This window comes from Phyllostomus discolor, chromosome 4, assembly GCF_004126475.2.
Source record: "Phyllostomus discolor isolate MPI-MPIP mPhyDis1 chromosome 4, mPhyDis1.pri.v3, whole genome shotgun sequence".
Classification (NCBI taxonomy): Eukaryota; Metazoa; Chordata; class Mammalia; order Chiroptera; family Phyllostomidae; genus Phyllostomus; species Phyllostomus discolor.
The window spans coordinates 112,858,543-112,885,921 of NC_040906.2; the positions used below are offsets into that span (position 1 = coordinate 112,858,543).

At 37.2% G+C, this 27,379-nt stretch overlaps 1 protein-coding gene across 3 annotated transcripts in view; it reads right to left on the bottom strand.

Moving 5' to 3' along the window:
• The window catches only part of KIF6 (kinesin family member 6), a 413,362-nt gene that overhangs the window by 292,252 nt on the left and 93,731 nt on the right, over positions 1 to 27,379 (bottom strand). For all 3 annotated transcript variants that reach the window (XM_036024067.1, XM_036024068.1, XM_036024066.1), the window contains one exon: positions 7,030 to 7,159. In XM_036024067.1, coding sequence (XP_035879960.1) covers positions 7,030 to 7,159 — 130 coding nt within the window. The remainder of the gene's footprint in view (positions 1 to 7,029; positions 7,160 to 27,379) is intronic.

Consider the following 27,379-nt stretch of genomic DNA (forward strand, 5'->3'; position numbering starts at 1 on the left):
TTTAACATTTCTTCTTTGCAGGCACCTTTTATAGTGTAGAATAAATATCTGTATAATGCTGCTCTCCCATACTTGCCTATGTTCTTAGATATCATCACTTTAACCATAAGATCATCAGATTTGCACTTGAGAATTGTGACCCTTTCTTAAAGGGGAAACTGTATCCTGCCTGAGGTTGAAGAATATGTATGTTGGCTCTTAGCACCCTCCTCACCACAATTCAAATCTCATAGTATTTGCCAGGTTTTCTGATGGTTTGAGGTTATGGCTATTTTCTTGTTTCACTGAAGATAGCTTTTATTGCCCCTCTATTTTTCACATTCTGTTGCTGTTGTTGGTGAATTTCAATAATACAGAGTGAAGCTTACTTTCTTCTGCTATGTTTAATTACAAATGAAAATTTTAAAGATCAAAAGAAACTCTAGAGCTAAATTTTTACAGCCAAGATTATGTTTCTCTAATCATGTATATAGGGTAGGTGCATTTTAACCTTCCAATGACTGCACCACGCCACTTCACTTATTTTCATAAATGTTTTAGATCTCAGAACTCATGGTTCACACAGCACTGCAAATTGGACTATATGAGAGCAGACTGAAAAGTATGTCATAACACAGAATCACTATTTTAAAATGTATATTTCTCATTTTTAATATATAAGAAAAAGAAATGCCTGGACTATAGTATGTGCTCAAAATTTAAGTTCTTTTCCTTCTGGTAAGGATATGCAGTAGATAAGATGAAGAAGTTATAATTGTTAACATGTCATTTGCTAAGGTTTCTCACACCATATTGGGACCTAATAATGAGATGATATTTGTATTATATATAACAAGAGAGGGGCCAAAAATATTTTCATTTTGCTCTTCCCAGGCTTATAAATCTTGAAATAAACTTGCTAATTTATTTACAACTAATGTATCTTTCAAACAAAAATCTGTCAGTATGTGTTAGTCAATGTCCCTCTAATGGTATAGTGGAGTATGATTCAGGAACATTAATTACAACCTAAAGCCTCTTGTTTCACACACACACCACACAAGAAGATTGTGGCTTAGTGTTGTTAACAAACACAACCTAATAGTGAAGATATTCTTTCCTTCCTGTATTACCCTTATGCCTTTGGACAACACATCCAATGGCAGCTATTCCTGTGGCTGGCATAAACCTACTAACTCCACTCACATTCTGTCTCCCAACTGTCTTTACATGTCTGCAAGGTCAGACAACTCACTCCAAAAGTTTGACAATGAGCAAAGTCTGAGAGCTTATACTGCACATCAACACAACTCAAATATATCTAGTATGTTTTTTATTTCAAGAAAAGAATTATGTAAAAAGGCCTGAAATAGTTCCTGGAAATATAATTTCTAAATCCCATAAACACTATTGGTAGGTTGATTATTTGGAGAATAAACTTTTCCAAAAGGTCTGGAGTCTCACAATGTTTTTAAAAGTCAAAGTCACCTGTCATGTGCTCTGTAATCACACACTTTTGATTCTGGTACTGAAATATCAGGTCTTATCACCTGAAATCATCAGGTCTTCCTCTTCTATCAATTCAATAAAACAATTAATTAATGACTGGCCACATCACTTCCGGGTACAAAGAGAGTAGAGATGAACCAGTTAAAAGTCTTGTCCTTAAAGAGTTGCTAGCTAAGAACTATAGAGTCTTTGCAAATGTTATTTAATTTAATTCTTATTATAATCCTAGAAGGTAGTTGTTATTATGCCCATTTTATAGGTTAGAAAGTGCAGTTTAGAGCAGTTAGGTTAGTTTAGACCAGTTAGGTCACATACCCAAGGACATACACCTGGAAGGGGAGGAGCAGCAGTAGAACGGAAAGTCTGTTGGAAGCTTGTGCTCTTCACCACGACCTGACAGGGATGTGTGGTGATGGTGAGGAAGGCACAGAGTGGACATGGAACTGCCTGGAGGAACTCACCGGATGGCTCAAGTGGGGAAGGAAGCCATGTGGGAAAAAAGCAAGACAACTACCAAGGGACCCTGGGCTTTCCCAATATTGGCACAGAATATTCTTTTCTCATCAAAGTTCTCCTCCAAGCATTTTAATAGCAAATATTGCATACTATTAGATACAGCATATTATTGCTCCTGAATTAATCAGGGTCAAGACCTCTACCAGGTACCTTTTATATAAGGAATTATATCCTAGGTTATTTGGACACCGTGTTAATTTGGTAGGGGTGCCATAACCAAATACAACAAACTAGGTGGCTTAAACAACTAAAACTTATTATCTCACAGTTCTGAAGACTAGAGGTACAAAACGGAGGTGCTGGCAGGATTGGTTCTTCCTTCTGAGGACTGTGAGAAAACTTTCTGTTCCAGGCCTCTGTCCGCAGAGATGATCTCTTCATGTTCACATGGCATTCTCCCTGTGTGTGTGTCTATCTCTAAACTTCCCCACTTCATAAGGACACAAGCCGTGTTGTTTAGAGCTCACCCTAATGACCTCATTTTAACTCGATTACCTCTGTAAGACCCCACCTCTCAATAAGGTCATATTCTGAAGCACAGGAGTTAGGACTTCAACATATGAACTGGGGGAAGGGAAGAGAAGACACAGTTTAGCCCTTAACAGACACTACTGTGAAGTTTTGGTGGAAAGGACCCAGGACACTATTCTCTTCCCCACATCAGCTTATATAAGAGGCTCCTGTTAGTCTCATGATTCACTTTGAACATTATTACTCCTTAAAATGGGTATTTAAATGGCACTTTTATCAATGGAGGCTACTTCTAGAGGGAAGATTCAAAATTAACCTTGATTTTGTTCATTTAGAACAGTTTTATTTTACTTCAAGGTTCAGGAAAAGTCTCCATGCTCCAGAAATTTCTGGTAAGATTTACTCCAACCTGAAGAGGACCATCCCTTCCCATGTCGCAGGCCAAAATGGGAACAATGGGTGGTTGCAACCGAGCATCAAATTTCAATTCAAAATAATAAAACACTTTCTAATAAGTGGAATCATTCAACAGTGAACTATTGCATTTCTAAGCATGCTATCCAAAGCAGAAACCATAAAACAGACTGATTTGACTATATTAAAAAAAGAAAACTAAAAAATTATATTATGAGAAAAGTATTTCCTAAACATATGACAAAGACCAAAGTTATTGTCTTTAATGTTCATGCATTCAACAATTATTTACCGAGTCCCTAGCAAGCATCAGGCTCCTTTTGTGGGAGCAGTGATCCAGGGGTGCCTACATGGAGTCAACAACACGACCAGACCTACTCTAACACTCCCAGTGAAAAACAAATAGAAGACGTAAACAAAACCACAAATACAAATGGTAAATAAAGATATAAAAGAATATGGTCATCAAAAACACAAACTAAAACTATATATATGTGTGTGTGTGTGTGTGTATATATATTTTTTCCTACCAAATTGGCAGAATTTTCCAATACAGTGGTGTTGGCAAGGGTACAGAATACAGACCTGCTCACATACTTTTCTGGGAGTGGGTTTCAACCAGCTTCTCAAGGGAAAAAATCTAAATTGCCCCCAACTTTAGCCTGAGCACATTTAGATGCTAAAATGTCTATTCCTGGGCTCAACTGCAGAGATTCTGAATCCAGAGTTCAGAAATTGTATCCCCCAAACTGTGTCTTTTGACTACAACAGGGCACTCAGTTGCAAGTTACCCTCTGGCCATACTTGGGGACAGATTGCTTAGATTATAGGCAGGATGGAGCAAATGGTCCCAGCTATGGAACTCTGCAGGGCCTGACAAGCAAATGAAGAATGTTTTGCTCAGTTAGACTCAACTAATTCACAGAAACATTTAACTATAAGACAAAAAGTATCAGCCCTGGCTAGCATAGCTCAGTGGATTGAGCATGGGCTATGAACCAAAGTGTCCCAGGTTCGATTCCCAGTCAGGGTACATGCCTGGGTTGCAGGCCATGGCCCCCAGCAACTGCACATTGATCTTTCTCTTTCTTTCTCTCTATCTTCCTCCCTTCCCTCTCTAAAAATAAATAAATAAAATCTTTTTTAAAAAGTATCAAGTAATAGTTGCTACTGGGAGATTTTGACACTGGGTCACACGGGGGTCACCTTTTAACATATTTATTCTCTTTGGCACAGCAATTCAACTTCAAAAAAAATTACCCTAAAGATATAATCAGTTTTTATTGAAAACATTGGTAGGATTACAGAAATTATTCAAGAGTTCTGAATAAGCAAGAAGATGAAGCTGAACTTGATAACTGTTCCTTAAAATGCTGGCTTTGAGGGGACATGAAAGGAAAGAGCTCTCCTCTCCTGTCCCACATATTCAGGCTTTGTTTTGCAAGTGTTTTCTGGTTACTATGACAACTTCTGGATTTCTCTGTGTGAATTTTGAAAAAAAAATGTATACTGTATTCTTTTTCTCCTGGTAAGCTCGCTCTGCACTGACAAATTACATTCTGACAGCTAGGCTGTAATCTAAAACATGCTATTTTTTAGGGACTCTGAATAATAAAGCATATCCAGAGATTGACAGTTATTTTTCATTTGTATTTTTATGTATTTGCTTTCAATGAATTCAAGAGATAAACCAAAGTGCTAAATATTCACTGTACTTTTTAAATGATTCAAAAATATATCCTCACTTGAAAAACTGGACATATGTCAGTTTGATTGCTGTACTTGTGAAATGTGGCATAAGGAAAGAACATGAGTTTCTGAATCAGCCAGACTTGGAGCTGAATCCTGGCTCCGCCACCTGCTAGTTGTGGGGTGTTGGACAAGTATTCCAACACTTTGAGCCTCAGTTTCCCCTATAAAATAAGAATCAGAAATAATATATTCATATATAGTGTCTACCACAGCATCAAGTCTATTGAAAAGGTTCTCAGAACAACACAATAGCTATTATTACCAAAGAAGATATAAAAGCAAGTGTACAAACATCCAAAACCTATTAGATTTGGTTTTTAAAAATTAGGCTTTACACTGGAAAAATGAGTTAATTAAAAAAATGCACACCGGCACTATTTGAATTGTAGTTCTTCAGGTTTTAGGTTATTTAGAATAATATCATTAGGTACTCATCAGTAAGTAACAGGGAGAATAGTTGGGATTTTGTAAGGTGGTAGAACATGACAGATAAGCTTGAACAAGAAAATTTGAGGTCCTCAAAACTTTACAATAGGTTGAAAAGATGTAGTCAGCTAAAGTTAACAAACTAGATAGCAACTGGCCAAGCTTCTGAGCTAATGGAGGTCATGGTAAATAAGGGCCAAGAGCCCTCAGTAACTCACTACGGATGAGGGAATGTAATTGTGAGGACAAGGCCTAGATTTATCTTAGGATGAGTCGCTTCTGGAGAAAGGTTAGCACTGAGGTAGGAACATGCTTCTCCTTTTTCTTTTCCAATAGCATTTATTCTCTTTTTCATATTTCACTGGTGGGCAGGATCCATTTATGTTCTGTATCTCATGGTTTGCTGTTTGTTAAACTGTGTATGGATTTTTAAAAAATATTTTATTTATTTCTAGAGAGAGGGAAAGGGAGGGAGAAAGGAAAGGAGGGAAACATCAATTGGTTGCCTCTGTGACCTGATCTGGGACCAAATCCACAACCCAGCCATGTACCCCAACCAGGAATCAAACCGGTGACCTTTTGCTTTGCAAGGTGATGCCCCACAAACTAAGCCACACCGGTCAAGACAGAATCAGGATTTTTAATGGGGCATGCTAAATCTTTCATCATTATATGCCTTAATTCTTAAACTGCCTTTATTCCTTAGTCTTTAATTATTGTGACAAATAAGAGTATCACAAATGGCCACGTGGGCAAAATGTTGAAGCAAAACACAAATGCAATTTTTTGTAAAGCTAGACAAGATATTCTGAAATTAAAAACTATGTAAAACTCTTCTGAAATGAAAATAATAATTTGAGTCCATAAGTCCATATTATACGTGGCACATAAGCTCAGTTTATACTGATGCAGTACTGTAAAAAAACAACACCCCCACCACCAACAAAAGTAAGGGCCCAACACAAAAACAGGTATCAACACTGTATTTTCAGTATCTGAATTTGGTTTCCATTTGTTTATCTTGTATCTGAGGTGCTGTGTCCCAGTGAGTGGAGATGGGACAGGAAAAAAGGTCAGTTGATAGACTTTCTCAGAATGCTCATCCTCCCAGCTTATTATCCTCACCTACCACTTGCTATCAGACACAGACAATCTGGGAGCACGGTTTACAAAGGAAGCTGCCAGGGCTAACAGGGAGTGGCATGTTTGGGGAACTATTCCCATGCCCCTGCAGCCACCCTCACCCCTCTGTTCCCATCACCGCTGTGTCACTGGATGAGAGCTTCCTGACCCTCCATCTCTAGTCAGTAATGGGTTGAGGTTAGGGTCCCCTGAACAAGTGGGGTTAATCCTGGCTCCTGCCTTGGATTCCCAGATGAAATACAGGTGCCTTGCTTTGAATGGCAGATTGACAACAAATAGTACAAGTATGTCCCAAATACTGCACTGAAACATACTCATATTACACACTGTGGCAGTGTTCCCAGATCTGCCAGCAACAGTGGCCAATGCACAGAGCAAGCACTTCCTGTATTCTGTGCAGTGTTCCACATGCCTTCTAATTAATAATGCACTGAATACATGAAATTATATGGGTATGTAAACAAATGCCATACATGGATAATCTGAGATTAGGAAAAATGATTCTGTATTTTTAAATTTCAAAACTTATGCAGAAATTCCTATAATTAAGACCCTTAATGAGTTCTCATTCATTAACTGCAAACCAATTTGTGTGAAATTGAAAAATAGATTTTTTTTCCATATTTTAGAGTCTAGATTTTAGTTCCTGCTCATTAACTAGCTGGCTGACCTTGGGAAAGTCTCCTTACTCCTCTGCATCTAGATTTCTAATATGGAACATGAGATTCAGGCAAGATCATTTCTAAGGTTGTTGCTGTCCCCCAAATTCTATTGTACCTTCTAATACATGAAAACAGCTTGCAGAGAAAAGTTGACTACCTCTGCAATCATTCTGTTGGTGTCTCCTAAGAAAAGCAGATTCAGAGCTTCTTCCTCCGTGGTTGCCTGATGAAGAGACAGGTTTTTCAAGTGAATGTTCTGATCAGGGTCCTCCAATATTGTCACTTTCCTGAGGAAATGGGAAAAAACAAAAACAGGGTACTTTGAGAATGAAAATAACTTGTCTTTTTTATAAGCTTATTTTTTAAAAAACTGTATAGTATGATGTCTTGAACTTATAAAATCAGGTAACACACAAGAGAGCAGACAGTGCTCCACTAGCATCACACACTGACATCACCTTGACAGTGCATCAGAGAGCCTTGGGGCTGCGAAGAGCATCACAAACTCCTGATTTAAAGCCATCTGCCTTTGCAATCATCAGATCACTAAATCATCTTAAAATGCATATTATTACCTAGTTAAAAGTGCAAATAGATAACCTTCTACCTACTTGGCCATATTGTCTTTTCTGTGTCATAATTCAATTTCTTGCATGGGTAGTGCACTAATTTTTTTTTGCCTACTTTCCCACTTTTATTCGATTTCATATCAATTTCAATTTAACATGACATTTGAAATTGGTTAACTTATCAATTTAAACATTATGAAAATCAAAGACTCCTCCACCCCACTAGGAGTCATTACTTGTCTAGTTTTCTTATCAACATGAGTAAAAAAGTTCTCAAGAAGTCTTATAAAAGTTTTAGTTGTCATTATTATTTTTATGTCCATCATATATGTTTCTTGATCCTTTTTCTTTTATAATATCCCTTTTCCTTCCATCACATCCTTACAATTAGGGCCTTGGAGCTAGAATTATGTTCATCTATTACAACTGCCTTAACGGTATCCTGGTGCCAACGCCATTTCCTCCCAGGTGAATCCTAACCCTGTTCCCAGAGCTGGGTTGTCCATACTCTCCTTAAAGTCCTTTTAGCACTTTTTGCAATTGAACACAGCTTGGCCAAACTCCTCATACCGTGCTTCAAAGGCCTACAGACTCAGGCAATAAAGTTTTTAGAGAGAATTCCTGTTTGCTTCTTGAGTTTTTGACTTCCTGACTTTCTTAAGAATTGTTAGAAGTAAATCTTGTAATTTAAAAGTATTGCTAAAATATCACCTTTAACTGGAACATAATCAACAAAAGAAAAAAAGCAAACAAAATATAACCAGAGTCATTGAAATTAAGAACAATCTAACAATAGTGAGAGGGGGTGGGGGAGGGGACAGTGGGGAGAAGGGTTTTTCGGAACTACTATAAAGGACAAATGGACAAAACCAAGGGGGAGCGTGGAAGCAAGGGAGGGAGGTGGGTTTGGAGAGGGTGGAGGGGAGGGTTGGGGAGAAAATACGGATAACTGTAATTGAACAACAATAAAGTAATTTAAATATAAAACAAACAAACAAAAATATTTCCAGGTATCTGCACTTGCTTAACACACTCAAAATTAATGATAATAATTGATGATAATAATACAGATTGTCATCATCTAGAACTATGTCTCTAGAGTATAGTTTGCAAATAAACATTTGTCACCTATTAATAAGAACACACCTAGAATACCTTAAAAATTAAAATTTTGCAAATACCATAATTTTTCTCTTCCCTTTTGTAAGGAAGTTATCTGGACTTTCATATGTAATTTGAGGATGCTTAAAATACAAATCACAGGAAGAAAATGTAGCTCTACCAGCACATCTGTGACCAATATGTCACTAATAATGTATTCCTTTGCCAAGTTTTAGACTCCTTTTTGTCTCCTTCAACAATACCAACTAAGATGGAAAAAGATCTCTTTCCTTAATGAAAACAAGTGTATTTTATTTATTTTTCAACAAGACTCATAAGTAAGCTTATTAAAAATGCTAAAGAGTTCAAAAATGCTTAGAAAACATGATGGCATTTTTAACTGAAATGGATGAATTGTGTTCTATTTTTAGGAACCTCCTTTATTCATTAAACTTTATTTTCACCCTGATCCTTCTGAAGTGCTCAAGAAGATGTGGCTAAATTCAACTTCTAGGGACACAGAAGTTAGAAATCTTCCTAAATCCAGTTTCTGGGGCCTGAAGGTGCAGAGGATAAGTAATATTGGAAGGAAGGAGAGAGGTATGAAATCAGTGATGAGACAGTACACCTAAAGTGCGAAGAGAGTTCTGTCTTTTTCAACATGAAGACAAACAGAATTTCCCATCTCTGAGGCAAAGTCACCTCTGACACATGTGGTAAAACCAAAACCGATACAATACTACCCTGTGTAAGTTCAGAAAAGGGAGAGGTAGGTAGCAGGAAACGATTAAAGAGGATAGTCACACTCATTGGGCACATGCCAGACACCTCCAAGTGTCTCATTTAATCCAGGTGTTCTCATCTTGGCTACACAGAGGAACAACCTGAGGAACTTAAATAAAACAAGACACACTGGTGCCAGGTCCCAACCTAAGCAATTCTCCTTCGATTGGCCTGAGGTGTGGTATGGGTATTAGAATTTGTAAAAAGCTCCAGGTGACCCTCACGTGCAGCCAAGGTTGAGAGCCACTGGCTTCATCTTTCATAACTCCTCAAGGTACACATATGGGGAGGTTTCTGGTTTCTTCATCTATACTTTCTACCCAGCTCCACCTCATGCCCAAAGAGTAAAGTTACTTATCTTCTGGGTTGTCGGTGAAGTCACTCTTGAGTCACATCCAACAAGCAAGGTCACATTTTAATTGCCTGTCCTTCGTGGGAAGTTCCTTTCCTACCTCCCTGATCATGCAGCTGATGGACTAACTAAGCCACCCATTAACTACAACAATAACTAAAGTTCAACTGCGGATTATGGGTCTGCCTAAACTTCCATGTGGTTTATATCATTGCTGAGTCTATCTAAGTGATAGTAAGGACACATCATAGGTATATCTCTTACCATTATTTCACTGAAATAGAAAACAAGCAACTATGGAATTTTAAGAGTGTTTGCTTATTAGACAACCTAAAAGGATTTAGGATTATATTTATATAGAATAATTAGGAGCATAAGGTAGAAAGTGTCTGTGAAATGTCATCAGTGGCATTTGGCTAAGTTACTTTTTTCTTCTAAATTGTTCAGAGTCTTTGATCTCTCATGTGGCTACTTCAGAACTATTATACTTCCATATTCACTTCCAGGTGCTTGTCCAGCTTTGTCACTGTGATCAAAATAAATCAGCACATGCCCCCAGTTATCTCTCATAACACATCACTACGCATTTCTCTGGCTCTTCTGATACTACCTTTCTCTCACTGTTTTCTGATTTCTTGACCATGGAGGTTTTGAAAGTATATATAAAGGCAGGTTGGTGTCCAAATTAGTTTAGTTTCTTTCGTGGCCATCTCCCTCCTTAGGGCTCATCTCTGGGCACACTCTAAAAGGCTGCATTGCTGGCATCCATATGGATTCTTCTGCAGCACAGATTTCTCTCTCTAGTCAGGATCTCCCTCACCAGCTCTTCTTAGATTATTTCCTGATTTCTGCCCAATCACTTGGGCAGGAGGCTTTGAACTTTCCCTTATTGCCCTGCCTACCCTCATTGAAAAATCCCTTTTCAAGAGAAAACTGTACTTGAACAATGATTAAAAAAGAAAAAGAAAAAAAAGAGAGAAAAATCCCTTTTCACTAAGGCTTGCAGCCAGTGTGTCAGCCCCACCCACTCTGGTGCCTTTGCTCAGAAAAGCTCAGCCTGAGTCATGCCCTGGGGACTACCTTTTGCCTAGGTGGGCTAATCTGGGAGCGAGAATGCTTTAAACCGCTGCTGGTGGAATGCTCTTTCAAAGTTGGAGGAAACAGGAATGATTAGCAAAAATTTCTCCTCAAGTTGCTTCTGTTCCCCACCCTTTCTTTCCTTCTCTCTCTCACAAATCGATAGCTATTTCCTGAATCCTTAGTTGCCACTTGATTCTGACTATAATTTTCAAGGGCTTGAAAGAGGGCTTTATTAGGCTTTCTTAAATAAACATCCTAATTCCAAGATGGAAACCCCCAAACTATTTGTTTGATTTTTTGAAAGCTCCTGTGAATCATTTTTCCTACAAAATGTTTCTAAAATGTTTAGATTTCAAGCAAAAGTCACTGATAGCCTTAACTTGGACATCTAAGTGGAAAAGTTCTGCTAAGTATACTCGGTCTGCTTAATGATGGGGAAGAAGCAAGCTTTGTGTTTTCTCTGTAAACAGAGAATCTTTTCCATTTAGCTAAGTATTTGGAATTTGCAGGCTCTTTCTAACTGACTGGAAGACATATAAAAAGCAATTGCCAAGCTCTTATTCTCAATAATGGAAGCCCTCCCCACCCCACGCTCCACCTCCGCAACACTCCAGCACCACCAATTTGCTGAACGGGAACTTTCCAGGAGTTACTGCAATGAATCTGCTTTCTCATTTTCATGTTAGAGACAAATGTTGCCATGGTGATTTCTTTTTTTTTCCTACTTGCAAATGCCCCATGTGATTGTGCAGGCAATGTACTGCACACAGTGGTACCATGTCCAAGAGGGTGCAATTAACATGAGTTTGTATATTTATTATCACAAATATCTGTCAGAATAAAGTGTCTCCTAACAATACCAGCATATTACAACAGATTTCCAACAAATGGCAGGGGTACCTTTTAAGAATTCATATGAAGCTGCCATACAGACTAGAGGTGGCCCTGTCTAGGTACCTTGACTCAGAGCGACAGCAACAGCAGGCAGGCCTCATGAAAATGTGAGGGGAGCCACCAGGCTCTTCTAAGTAACTAGATGTGTTTCATGTGTTGTAAACACAGTTTCACTATATTTCAATAAAGAGAATATTCTCTAGTTCAGTGGTTTTCAACCTCTTTTTATGTTTCAGCCCAACATACATTCTCAGAAGTTCTTGATAGTGAAGATTTGGAAAAAGAGATGTACATTTTTAGGAGAAATATGTATGGGCAGCCTCCTTCCTGCATTTAAACAATTTCAAAGGCAGATTTTCTTTATATTGACTTTAAAAATCTAAAAGATTTCCTTTGTTATAAATTACAAAGACTTGAATCACATCATTTGAGAAAGTTTTATGAACTTACAATACATTTTTGTAATGGTCTTAACCTAGACAGAACAAGCTAACAGTAATGGATATTTTTGCTACTTAACCACTATTGAAATATTTTGAAAACTCCTTCTAGTAGCTTGAAGTCATATTTTTCTTTATAATTTTATCTAGCATTATATCCTTTTATGGATAATGAAGAATATAATCGCACAAGACATTTTAGAAATTAAGTTGCTTAATTTAACCTACTAAAAATGCCAGGCTCTCTAGCAAAAATTCAAGAAAAAAATATACTAATTCTCTACAATCTCTTTTAGAGGATAGAAGCAAAAGTAACATTTTCTAACCCATTCTATAAAGCTAGCATTATCTTAATACCAAAATAGACAAAGACGTTACAAGAAAATTATAGACCAATATTTCTCATGAACATAGATGCAAAAATCCTTAACAAAGTATTAGCAAATCCAATTCAATAATATATAAAAAGAATTATACACCATTACCAAATGGAATTTATTCTAGGTATACAAAGCTAGTTTAACATTCAAAAATCAATTATATAATCAATCATATCAAGATACTAAAAGAGAAAACTTACATGGCCATATCAATTAATGCAGAATACTCATTTGACAAAATTTGATGCCCATTTATGATAAAAACTTTCAGTGAACTAGGAATAGAGAGGAACATTCTCAACTTGATAAGATTACTATAAGAACCTACAGCTAACATCACACCAAATTGAGAGGCGCTCAAAGCATTCCTACTAAAATCAGATGTAAGGCTGGGATGTCCTTTCTCAACACTGCTTTTCAACTGGAAGGTTTTACTGATGCAATGATGCAAAAAAGGAAATAACTTTTTTGTGCCAAGACAAAGTGCCAAGACAAAGAAAAATGGCCCAAGAAATAAAACTGTCTTTGTTGACAGATGACATAATCATTTATAAAGAAAATCCAGAAGATTTTTTTAACAAAAGCTCCTGAACTAGTGATTAGGGCAGTATTATGGAATACAAGATTAAAATACAAAAGACAATTGTTCTCCTATATACTAGCAATGACCAGGTGGTAACTAAAATTGAAAAACAAAATACCACTTACATTAGCACTCAACAAAATGAAATAATTAGGTATACATCTAACAAAATAAGCACAAGATCTATATAAAGAAAACTACAAAACTCTGATCAAAGAAATCAAAGAAGAACTAAATAAATGAAGAGATATTCCATGTTTATGGATAGGAAAACTCAATATTGTCCATATGCAACTTCTTCTTAACTTGATATATAGATTCAATGCAATCCCAATCAAAATCCAAGTAAGTTATTTTGTGGATATTGACAAAATAGTTCTAGAGTGTATATGGAGAGACAAAAGATGCAGAATAGCAAATAAACATCGAAGGAGAAAAAAACTGGAGGACTGACACTACCAACTTTAAGACTTACATATATCAGGGGACTTCCAGCCATGATGGAAGCATAGGTAGATGATCTTTGCTTCCTCATACAAAAAAAAAGAAGGACAACAACCAATTTAAAAACAAAAAAACAATCAGAACTGCCCCAAAAAATCAAGAACTGTCAGATTGTATGGAAGTCTGACAACCAAGAAGTTAAAGGAGAAACATTCATCCATACTGGTAGGAGGGGTGGAGATGGGCAGCCAGGGCAGAGAGGACATGCAGCAAGGTAGCAGCTAGTGGACTGGGCAGGCTCACATTTGCATGTGGATAAACCAGAAGGAATAACTGGGAAGTGAGACAGACTACACAACCAAGGGTTCAGCACCAGCAAGGAAAGCCTCAAAACCTCTGGCTATAAAAATCTGTAGGGGTTGTGGCAGTGAGAGAAACTCCCAGTCTCATGGGCAAGTCTGTTGGAAAGACCCACAGAGTCCTAGAATGTACACAAACCTACCACCCAGGAATCAGCACCAGAAAAGCCCCATTCACTTGTGGGTAGCAGAAGAAGTGACTGAAAGCTGGCCTAGAGCCAAGCAAGTATTATTGTTCCCTCTTTGACCCCTCTCCCACAACTCAGTAAAGTGGGTTGCCCTGCCCTGGCAAACCTAAGGCTCTGCCCCTTACAATGTAACAAATGTGCCAAGACAAAGAAAAATGGCCCAAATGAAAGAACAGATCAAAACTCCAGAAAAAGAACTAAGTGATAAGAAGAGAGACAACCTCTCAGATGCAGAGTTCAGAGCACTGATAATAAGGATGCTCACAGAAATGATTCAGTACAGATACAAAATACAGGAAGAAGTGAAGGCTATGAAATAAAGAAAATATACAGGGAACCATAGTGAAGGTAAGGAAACTGGGACTCAAATCAACAATTTGAAACAGAAGAAAGAAATAAACATTCACTGGAACAGAATAAAGAAACAACAATTCAAAAAAAAATTAGGAGAGGCTTAGAAACCTCCAGGACAACTTTAAATGTTCCAACATCCAAATGATAGGGGTGCCAGAAGAAGAGCAAGAGCAAGAAATTGAAAACTTATTTGATAACATAATGAAGTAGAACTTGCCCAAAATGGCAAAGGAAATAGACTTCCTGGAAGTCCAGGAAGCTCAGAGAGTCCCAAAGATGTTGGACCCAAGGAAGCACACGCCAAGGCACATCATAATTAAATTACCCAAGGTTAAAGATAAAGAGAGAATTTTAAACTCAGCAAGAGAAAAGGAGACAGTTACCTACAAAGGAGTTCCCATCAGACTAGCAGCTGATTTCTCAAAAGAAGTCTTGCAAGCAAGAAGCGGCTGGAAAGAAGTATTCCAAGTCATGAAAGGCAAGGATCTACATCCAAGATTACTTTATCCAGCAATGCTACCATTTAGAATGGGAAGGCAGATAAAGTGCCTCCCAGATAAGGTCAAGTTAAAGGAGTTCATCATCACCAAGCCCTAATTATATGAAATGTTAAAGGGACTGATCTAAGAAAAAAAATGATTAAAAATATGAACAGTAAAATGACAGCAAACTCACAACTATCAACAACTGAACTTAAAAAACAAAAACAAACTAAGCAAATAACTAGAACAGGAACAGAATCACAGAAATGGAGATCACATGGAGGGTTATCAGCAGGGAGTGGGAGTGGGGAGAATGGGAGAAAAGATACAGGGAATAAGAAGCATAATTGGTAGGTACAAAACACACAGGGGGCATTAAGAATAGTATAGGACAATGACAAGCCAAAGAACTTGTATGTAGGACCCATGGATACAAACTAAGGTGCACGGGAGTACTGGAGGGAGGGTGGATGCATGATAGAGGGGGAGAAAGGGGAAAAATGGGAGAACTGCAATAGCACAATCAATAAAACATAATTTTTTATAAAAAGAAAAAAACTAGAAGGAACAGGGGGAAAAGAAGACGCACATAGATCAATGGCACAGCATAGAGAGCCCAGAAATGGACCCACATAAATACTGTCAGCTGATCTTTTACAATGGGGCAAAGGCAATATGATGAAGCTAAGACAGTCTTTTCAACAAATGATGCTGGAACAACTGGACATCCACAAGCCAATAGATGAATCTATATTATACTTTTTATAAAAATGAACCAAAATGGATCCCATTTGTAAATGTAAAGTGCAAAACTATCAAAATCCTACAAGATAACAGAGAAAAACCTAGATGACCTTGGGTATGGTGATACCTCTTTAGGTACAACACCAAAGACATGATCCTTGAAAGAAATAATTGATAAACTAACTTTCATTAAAATTAAAAACTTTGGTTCTGCAAAATACAATATGAAATTAGGAGATAAGCCACAGAGTGGGACAAAACATTTGTAAAAGACACACCTGATAAAGGACTGTTATCTCAAATATACAAAGAACCCTTAAAATTCAACAATACAAAAACAAATAACCCAATTAAGAAATAAGGAAAAGATGTGAAGAGACACCTCACCAAAGAAGATATACAGATGACAAATAAGCATATAAAAAATGCTCTGAATCACATGTCATTAAAATAACAGCGAGATACCACTGCATACCTATTGAAGCAGGCAAACTCTGAAACACCAACATCAAACTAGTGAGGATGTGAAACGGCAGGAACTCTCATACGTTGCTGGTGAGAACACAAGATGGCACAGCCACTTTGGAAGACAGCTTGGCTACTATTCACAAAACTAACATACTGCTTACCATGTGACCCAGCACTGTGCTGCTTGGTATTTACCTAAAAGGGTTGAAAATTATGTTCACACAAAATCTGCACATTGATGTTTATAGTAGCTTTATTCATAATTTTAAAAACTTGGAAGAACCAAGATGTCCCTCAGTAGGTAAATGAATAACTAAATTTGGTACATCCAGACAATAGAATATTATTCAACATTAAAAAGAAATAAACTATTAAGCCATGAAAAAAACACAGATACTATTAAGTGAATGAAGCCAAACTGAAAAGGCTACATACTGTATGATTCTAACTACATGACCTTCTGGGAAAGGCAAAACTATGAAGACAGTTGAGGTAAGGCGATAGATAACTAGGCAGAGCAAAGAGGACTTCTAGGGCAGTAAAAATACTCTGTATGATATTATCATGATGGATATATGTCACTACACGTTTGTCCAAACCCAAAGAATGTGTACACCAAGAGTAAAACTGAAGGTGAACTATGGACTTGAGGAGATTTTGATACCTTAATGAAGGCTCATTCTAGGGAACAAATGTATCACTCTGGTGAGTAATGTTGATAATGGGTAAGGCTCTGCACACGGGAGGGCAGGTGGTTTGGGGAAAATCTCTGTACCTTCCAATAATTTTGTTGTGAAACTAAAACTACTCTAAAAAAATTATTTGTATGTGGTTTATTCCATGTCTGAAAAGGAGAAAATTTGAAATGAGCATGGGATTAATTCATTTACTGTATTGTATCCTACAAAACTCAACGGTGCCTGGTGTTGAGGTGGAAACATCTTCATACTTTCCAGAAGCTTCTGCTTCTAACTGTGCTTATACTTTCATGCGTTAGGAAAACAGACATCTCCAAAAACACTCAAGACAGAGAACTAGAAGCTTTTGGCCACTACCATGGATATGCAAAACCAAAACAAGAATTATCTATAGTAGGCAGAGACAGAGCCATACTAGGTACAGTTAATGTGTAGGAAACCAACACTTTTCTCACAAATAGTTGTATTTACTTATGCATTGGTTACTGTTGCTTAATTATTTCATTGAGATTTAGCATATATGTGAAATACTCATGCTATTTTTTAACAGAATTATATCCAAATATATTTTTTACAATATTTTATTTATTTATTTTTAGAGAGAGGAAAAGAGAGGAAGAGAAACATTGAGGGGGGAGAGAAACATTATTTGGTTGCCTCTTACAAGGGCCCCAGACTAGGACAAGCCCACAACCCAGGCATGTGCTCTAACTGGGAATCAAACTGGCAACTATTTTCTTTATGGGACAATGCTCAACCAAGCCACAGTGGTCAGGACCAAATACTCTCACAATTTTTGAATTGTCAATAACTTGTTAAGTTCACTTTCCTGCATTATACTAAACTAACCAAAATTTCCCCGTTCCCAAACAAAATGACTTTGCAGTCACAAACATACAAAGGCTTGCAAATTCCTGTGACTGGCTTATCAGACACTTAACTACTGCCTACACACAATTACCATTTGCATGATTTCCCAAAAGTGAATACTGTAGATTTTAAAACCTGCGCCTGTTATTTTCCTCTTATATTAGCACTCTTTGCTAATTCCAATTACAGTTAGCCATATCAAAATCCTTCCGCTGCTCTAGGATCACACATAATCCATCATTTAATAAAATATCTTGTTTGGCCTAATTTCATATAGTGACTATAGACCCATATACTGGAATTTATCTTCTTCAGAGCTACCAACATTTGTAACAAAAAAATTATTTTCCCCTATTTTCACTGATATTTTCATTCTTATTCACATTTTATTATTGTAGTATCACAAATTATATACTCAAGTTTCCCACATTTGGGGAAATTGTATAAATAGATCTAGAGGAAATGGGTTTAAAATTTTGGAAAGCCTTAGCATTTCCTTTGCCAGGTAGAGAGCTTTATATACCTCTAAGTTTACACTACTGCATTTTACAAGTTCTGTTTATTTACTTTTATTTATTTTCATTTGATATAGTGTTTATTTTTCCAACTACAAAAATAATATATGCTTCTTGTGAAAAATTTGAAAAATTTTTAAACATTGAAAGAATTAAAAATAATAAACAGTCCCACCACAAAGAATATGATGATACATCAATGTATTCCTTAAAGTAATTTTCTTAAACATTTTGTGCAGATTGGTGGTAAAAATATAAATGTACTTGTTATTATATTATCATTAATATGTGATGATAAAATATATCATTATATTATATATAATGTATAGTTATATACATTAACTATATATATAATTAAAGAGAATATATTTTCTTCTATTATTCAGGGTACCGGTACAGGAAAGGAAATGTGGTACCTACATGGAGTTTTCCCCTAAATAACTGTGTGGTTTACAGTGCAGATTGACTATATGGCATCTGCCCTTCCTTACTCCCTAAATATTAGGCCCTGATTTTTAAAATTTTAATTATATATTATATTTATTCCAATATAATAGAAATATTATTTCACATATAGACAATATAAAAATTATTGAGAGTTTGCTTTTATTTTTAACCAAACCTTTAAAATCTGTGTGTATTTTATATTTTATTGTATTGATTATGCTATTACAGTTGTCCCAATTTTTCCCCCTTCGCCTGCCTCCACCCAGCACCCCCTACTCCCTCCTTTGATCCACTCTCTCTTGTTCATGTCCAAGGGCCATGCATATAAATTCTTTGGCAACTCCATTTCTTATATTTGTTCTTAACATCCCCCTGCCTGTTCTGTAACTACCAGTTTATACTTAACCCCTTCACCTTTTCCCCCATTCCCTGAGGTCCCCTCCCCACTTGCCATCTTCCCAATGTTCTCCACATCTAGGATTCTGTCTCTGTTCTGCTTGGTTGCTTAATTTGTTTTTGAGATTCAATTCTTCATAGATATGTATTTATTGCCATTTTAATGTTCATAGTCTTGATCTTCTTTTTCTTAAGTAAGTCCTTTTAACATTTCATATAAAAGCTTGGTGATGGTGAACTCCTTTAGCTTTACATTGCCTGGGAAGCACTTTATCTGCCCTTCCATTCTAAATGATAGCTTTGCTAGATAGAGTAATCTAGGTTGCTTTTCATCACTTTGAATACTTCTCACCAGTCCCTACTAGCCTGCAAAGTTTGGAGAAATAAACTGACAGTCTTTGGGAACTCTTTGTAGGTAATTATCTGCTTCTCTCTTGCTGCTTTTAAGATTCCCTCTCTGTTTTTAACCTTTTGGATTTTAATTGTGGTGTGTCTTGGTGCGGTCCTTTTTGCATCCATCTTGCTTGGGACTCTCTGTGCTTCCTGGACTTGCATGGGATTTTGCTCAGGGAATTACTTTAAGATAATAGACATCCCCAGACTCCCTTGCTACTAGGGCTGGCCATGTGCTAATTCTTGTCAGTGTTAGGTCACAGACAACACATGCTTTTATCCTTCCTCCTTTTTTCTTCCAGAAATATGGATGGAATAGTGAAGACAGGATAACTATTCTGCATAAAGACTAAAGCCATCTGGTAAGAAGGGTTGAGCAGAACAGTAGAGCCCTGAAATCATCCTGCAGGGTGTGCAGCAGGCCCAGCCCTGGCTCCAAACTCGAGAATCTTTACTGTATGTGGAAGTGGGGGAGGGAGAAGGACAGACTAGTTGGTTAAGTTGCTGTAAGTTGGACAGCTTTTCAAGCAACTATTAGTTAATTTACTAACAAAAAATGTTCAATAACATTGACTAAAAACATTTTCCTCTATATTGAAAAATGATATGGCATAGGATCTCATTCTGGTTTATTTATTCTTTCTTCTTCATTGTCTAATATTGAAATGGTATAACATGATTTTGTTATTAGAGTTTTTAACCTAATTTGAATATATGGTGCCACAAATCCTCCCTCATTTTTCTATTTTCAGACATTTCATTCCTCTTCTTGGTTGTTTATCCTCTCAGATAAACTCTGGAATCATATCAATGATTTTTTCCCCACCATTAAGTTTTATTTATTTATTTTTCTATGTAACAATCTTTTAATTGCTCAAGTACAGTTGTCTCCATTTCCCACCATCACTTTCCTCCAGCCCACTCACCCCCACCTCCCACCCTCAACCCTTCCCCGCTTTGGCTTTGTCTATGGGCTCTTTATACACATTCTCTGATGACTTTTTCCCTTTCTTTCCCTGTTACCCCCTCCCCACTGCCCTCTGATTACTGTCAACTCGTTCTTTATTTCATTGTCTCTGGTGAAAGACAAATACCATATGATTTCACCTATAAGTGGAACCTAATCAATAAAACAAATAAGAAACATATCAATGTTTTAAAAAATCTTAAAGACTTCACTCGTAATTTCACTGAACCTCAACATTAATAAGGGAAGAACTGACCTCTTCAAGGTATTCACATCTCTCATTTAGAACAAGATCTTCAAATCTTTTATCTTTTACCAAAAAATGTATTATTGTCTTCACAAAGTCCCTGAATGTTTCCTGAGTACTTTACTTTCTTTTGCTACTGTAAGTGACATCTACTTTGCCATTATTTCTTCTAACTGGCCTATTCCTAGGTCTTGCTTCTTAAACTGAGTTAGATATGTACTGAAAGATAATGGGTAGTCAGCCAGCCTGCATAGTATCAGTCAGATCTCTGCCTGGATTTTGTCAAATGTTTCTGACTATCCTAGAACTCAATCTGAAAACACAAGGTCAATTATAATTGGCTAAATAGACTAACTGCTGTGATACATAGACTAACTGCTGTGCAAGTTTCAGACCAGGGGATATTTATGTTCTACTTGTGATCCTCATCTCCTGGTCCAGAAGATCCCTCTCCCTATCTGATGTGACCTTTCCCTTTCGTCACCTAGATTTCATTCTGAGGTCTCTTCCCTATATATATACATCCTCACTCTAGGCTGGCTCAGCACTGCTGTTAGCTCAGTCAGAATTCTGGTCTTGGCATACACCAGTAAAATCAGGAAACCACTTAGGGTCATGGGAGCAGAAACACTGGTGTGAGAGGACTGGGCTGGACTATGACAGAAAAAAATTGGTTAATGTGAGCTCTGCTCACAAGACTTAAAGCATTTGTAAGTCTTTTTTGCATGTACACACATTGTTAGTTGAAAGCAGTTGAGTTTTGCAGAAGTCTCTTGAGGTGTTCTGCAAGTATGTTATATTTTAAAACTGAAGGATAAGTTGATTAAAGATGGAATACGGTCTGAATTCTTTATAATGCCCTTAAAAGAGCTGAGATCCTTGCAATATCATAAATGCTTGGTATATATGATGTTGACACTTCTTAAAGGTTGTAATAAATTCTTTCTCTATAGTTGAGCTACAATAGTTAGATGTGTTTCTAAACTATGTATTCTTTTTTTTCTCTTAAAGATTTCATTTATTTATTTTTAGAGGGGAAGGGAGAGAGAAAGAGAAGGAGAGAAACAGCAATGTGTGGTTGCCTCTTGCACATCCCCCACCAATGACCTGGCCTGCAACCCAGGCATGTGCCCTGACTGGGAATCAAAGCAGCAACCCCTTGCTTCACAGGCCTGTGCTCAATCCAGTGAGCCACATTAGCCAGGACCCAAACTGTGTATTCTTTTAAGGATACCACAAGCCTAAATTATTCAAAACTCTTTATATAATCCCATAGTTTTCCTTTATATACTCAAAATTTGGAGCAGATTGCAAAAAAAAAAAAAAAAAAGATGTAGTACCAGAATAACACATACACATGTGTTAATATGTGATGTTTATACACATCACATATTAGGCAATTGTTGGTGAAAACTAACACCCATGCTATGCGCAGAATGTTTGTGCCCCCAAAATTCATATGCTGAAGCCCTAATCCCCAATGTGTTGGTATTTGGAGGCAGGACCTTTGGGAGGTGTTTAGGTTTTGATAAGGACATGAGGGTGGGGCTCTCATAACTGGATTAGCGTCCTCAGAAAAACAGAGGGTGATCAGAGCTCTTTTCTCTCAGCCATGTGAGGACACAGCAAAAAGTCAGCCATCTGCAAATTAGGGAAGGAGCTGCCTCCAAGAGCCAAGTCTGCCAGCAGCTTGAGTATGGAGTTCCCAGTCTCCAGAACTGTGAGAAATAAGTGTCTGTTGTTTACCCACCCAGTCTATGGCATGTTGTTATGGTAGCCGAGTAAACCTCCTATCTAAGACACTTCTGATACTGAGAAAGATTTATTTTAATTGTCCATTCAGAGAAGGGGATGCTAGCTTCTGCCTTGTTAATTATTCTAGTGGGATAGGTTTGGGGTAGAACTGTATTGTTTTCAGGATGAAGGTACTGTATTTCCTCTGCCATGGTCATTGGCAACATTCCATTTTTCTAGGAATAAGTCTCCAGCCAATCCATGATGGACATGGTATGCAACTTACCATCACTTGTCACCAGTCACTTGTTCAAATAATCCTGCACCCTAGCTTCTAAAGAGGTTACATCTTAGTTATGTTAGTAACTTACTCAGTTGAAGAAAAGACTGGAGTTAGTTGTAACTTTGAGATCGATAGGCCAGGAAATCTCTTCAAATGCCCAGTGGGGCCAGAAAAATAACACAAATATAAAGTGTAATGCAATAAGTAGGAATAAGAAGTAAAGGATGCATCCTTCATCTAAACTTTAGAGTCTAAAGAAACTAACTTCAAAAATTTTAATCAGAAAATGTCTAGGCCAAACAAAGAAAGTTTAGGACTGATGCAAGAAGGGTCCAGAGCATAAGTAGAAGGGTGGGCTTGCAGGGGTGTACAATTTGCAGCCCACGGGTTGCATGTGGCCCAGGGTGGCTATGAATGTGGCTCCACATAAAATAGTAAATTTACTTACAACATGAGATTTTTTATCTTTGTTTGTGTTTGTGTATTTAATGTGTGACCCAAGACAACTCTTCTTTTCACCAGTGTGGCCAAGAGAGGCCAAAAGGTTGGATATCCCTGTTCCTGAGATTAGAGGAAAGCGGGTGAGGGGGAATAGGATGTGAGGCAGGAAGGTGAAGAAATTCATGTTTCACTGTTTCCACATTCTCTCTGAGCTAAGGATATAATTGGTTTCAAAGAATATTAGGGCAGGTGGTACCTGACTAAAGAGTCAGACATTTGATATAATTATTGTGAGGAATGGAGAAAAGGGATTGGACACACAAAGGCCTTGCTTAGCAGGCTACGGTCCCAGCTGACAATGGAGACCATAATATAGAGTTTTTCTCCAGCTGTCTCTGAACTCCCAGGTTGAAATTAATGTCCTCCCTTATTCTTCCTTTAGGGGATCCAGGGCATCTTACTGCTTATTGTGTAAGATTGAAATGATCAGTTTATCAGTCCATTCTACTAGATTAGAGCCCTGTGAGGGCAGGAATGGGTACTCCCAGAGCCTTGCAGAGTGGCTGACATGCAACAGAGAGCTGAAATGGACTCAAAGCTTTGGCCCAAAGAAGAGGCTCCAGAGGACTGAAGAAGCCCAGGAAACAACAGTCTGCTCAGAGCTCAAATGGAATGCCAGGACACAACATGGGTCTTTCTGGCAAGAGCACCACCATCCCCAGCTCTGATGTTTGATAGACTGAGGTTGATATCATGGTCTATATTTAGGCAGACATGGACTCCTGGGGGAATATCACACAATCAACAAGAACCTTATTTTAATCACATATAAAACATGGATTATGATACCTACTTCCTTAAATGAGGTAATGTATGTAAGGTCCCTAGCAAAAAGACTAGCATATGATGGGCGCCCATTTCCCTCTTTGAGAGATTTTCCTAGTATCTTCAAGAAAAACTTTCCCTGGGTGGATGAGGGAAGGGATTAAGGCAAACCACCAGTGATAGAATCACTTGCGAACCTTATTCAAACATATTTCATATTTGAATTTTCTGCAAGTGAAGGCCAGGAATCTACATTTTAACAACCATTCCAGGAGATTCTTATACAAAGTTAAATTTCAATTAACTGGATTATTAATTTTGCCCCTCCTTTTTACTCCCTCCCTCCCATTGCCACCTAAATGACCCTGCCAACTTCCCACAATGTGCTGGGGTCTCTCTCACTCCCATTTACTCCAGTCCTACACACCACTGACTGATTTTTATTCCTAAAAGCAGTTCCAATTATGCTATGCTGTTGAATAAGAATCCCCAAGGTCTACACCTTGACTGTCAAAACCTCGCACTCATTTTTTCAGTCTTACTGTTCTCACCTACTCCCTTCCAATCAAATAGGCCTATTAACTGTCACAGATGAGGCTGCATGCTCTTCAACATCCCTGCTAGTGTTTCCATGTGAATGCCACACCCCGGTGCCCCAAGTCCCATGCTTCCCTGCAAGAGCTACTTCATATCATCTTCTCTATGATTCTTTTCCTGATCACATGACCTGATGTGATTTCTTTCTCCTTTAAGCACTTCTCAATCTTGGTGCCTCTCTTTTGATGTTTTTCATATTTCACCTTATCTGTTTTGTATGAATTTTACCCACTCAGTGGGTTCTAGGAAAGTGAAGACTATGTTAGCAAACTCAGTGCCTAGCACTATGTGAGGGGCACACGTTGGATCTCAACAAAGGTTTACTGAGTAAACGAATGTTTCCATATGACCACACTACAACCATGAGGGCAAAGGCTATGCATTAATTTTTTGGTAACTCCAGCAGCACTTTTGCAGCATTTTATACAGATAGTGAGTTAAATTTTAAATATTTCAACATTTTTTCCTTTGATGACAGATATTTTAAAAACACAAAACAGCCAAGATTTCAATACTAGATACTGACGTTTACTGACTTTTTTTTAAACAATAATAACCATGACCAACTTTGGAAATGTAAATGGAATATGTGTCCCTATTTAGGAATACTAAAATTAAACCAAAGTAACTATTTTGCCTACAGTTGAGACCAGCAGTTATACTGTTTTACTTCATGAGGCATACTTAGATTCCAACTATATTCTTTTTATAGCATATGATATAAAGGGCTTTCAAAATAGAAGTACTATTTTCACTTAAATTACTAAATACAGAATAGGCTTAATACAAATAAGTGTGTATGTACATATATGTTCTATATAAATATATTGATTATTACCTTTAATTAAACTGTTTATTTTATGATAATTGTACATTCATGTGCAGCTGTAAGATATAAAATGTAGAGAGATCCCATGTACCCCAGTTTCTCTCAATGGTAACTCCTGGTAAAACTATATTAAAAAATCATACCCAGGACAATGGCATCAATACAATCCACTGATTTATTAAGATGTTTCAGTTTTGCTTGTACTTGTGTGTGTGTACCTGTGTTTCTGTCACAGTTTTGTGTACCCACAGCCACAGTCAAGATTTACAACAGTCCATCACCACAAGGATCCCTCACTGGTACAGCCATTCCCACTTCCCTCCTTAATTCTTTCCACCACTAACCTTTTATCTATTTCTATAATTTTTCCTTTTAAAAATATTACATAAATAATATTTCATTCAGCATAATTCCCTGAAGATTCATCTAAGTTGTTAAATGTATCAATAATTTATTTCTTTGTTATTATTGTTTTATTAAGTAAAGGTTCATAGATTACATTAAGGTTCCCTCTTTGCATTATAAATTCTCATAGATACAGAGTACAGATTAGTGGTTGCCAGAGGTGGGGGTGAGAGGAATGGGCTTGTAATACTGGTTCGGTGGTGATGAACTCCTTTAGCCTTTCCTTGTCTGGGAAGTTCTTTATTTCTCCTTCAATTCTAAATGATAGCCTTGCTGGGTAAACTATTTTCAGTTGTAGGTTCTTGCTTTTTTTCCTTCTTTTTTTTTTTTCCCTCCAGGTTCTTTAATTTTTTATTGTATTTTTTCCATTACCATTTAGTGTCCTGTAATATGCCGAGAAACCCAATAAAGGCAAAGGTCATGACAAGGGCTGCGACTTTTGCTGCCCTTGAGAGAAAAGCCATGCTGTCCCTTTTCCTCCACAGGACTTGTTTTCCTCCACAAGACAAAACAAGAAAAGTCAAATATAACTTTACGCTTAAAGGAACTTGAAAATTTACAACAAAAAAGCCCAAAATGAGTAGAAGGGAGGAAATAATACAGATCAGAGCAGAAATAAACAAAAAAGAGCCTAAAAAACAATACAAAAGATCAATGAGTACAGGAGCTGGTTAACAAGATTGACAAACCTTTAAGCAGACTCATCAAGAAAAAGAGAAGACCTAAATAAATAAAATCAGAAATGAAAAGTAGAAATAACAGCTGACACCAAAGAAATACAAGGAGTGTTAAGAAAATATTATGAACAAGTATATGCCAACAAACTGGACAACCTGGATAAAATACATAAATTCATAGAAACATACACTCTTCAAAAACTAAATCAGGAAGAATCAGAGAATCTGAATAGACAGATTACACCTAGTGAAACTGAAGCAGTGATCAAACCCCACACACACCCATGTGCCCCCCACACCCCCCACAACAAACAAAAACCCTAGACTGGATAGCTTCACAGATGAATTTTACCAAACATTCTGGGAAGAAATAACACCTCTCCTTCTCAAAGTTTCCAAAAAATTCAAGAGGAGGGAAGGCTCCAAAGCTCATTTTTCATGAGGCCAGCATTATCCTAATTCCAAAACCAGATAAAGACACTACAAAAAAAGAAAATTATAGGTCAATATCCCTGATAAACATAGATGCTAAAATCGTCAACAAAATATTACCAAACCAAATACAGCAATGCATCAAAAAGTTCCTTGTATTTTTTCACTTTGGATATTTCATGCCAATGCCTTCTGGGCTGAAATATTTCTGTTGAGAAATCAGCTTTGTGTTATGGGAGCTCCCTTATAGATAACTAACCTTCTCTTGAGGATTTTATATTTTTTCTTTGTCTTTAACCTTGGCATTTTAATTATGATGTGTCTTTTTTCTTCACCAGGTGAGGGAAGTTTTTCATCATTATTTCTTCAAATAGGCTCTCATTCCCTTGCTCTCTCCCTTGTCCTTCTGGCATGCCTATGATGCGGATGTTGTTATCATTCATGTTGTCCCGAAAGGCCCTTAAACTGTTAAAATTTTTTAAAATTCTTTTTTGCTGCTCTGATTGGATGCTTTTTTGCTACCTTGTCTT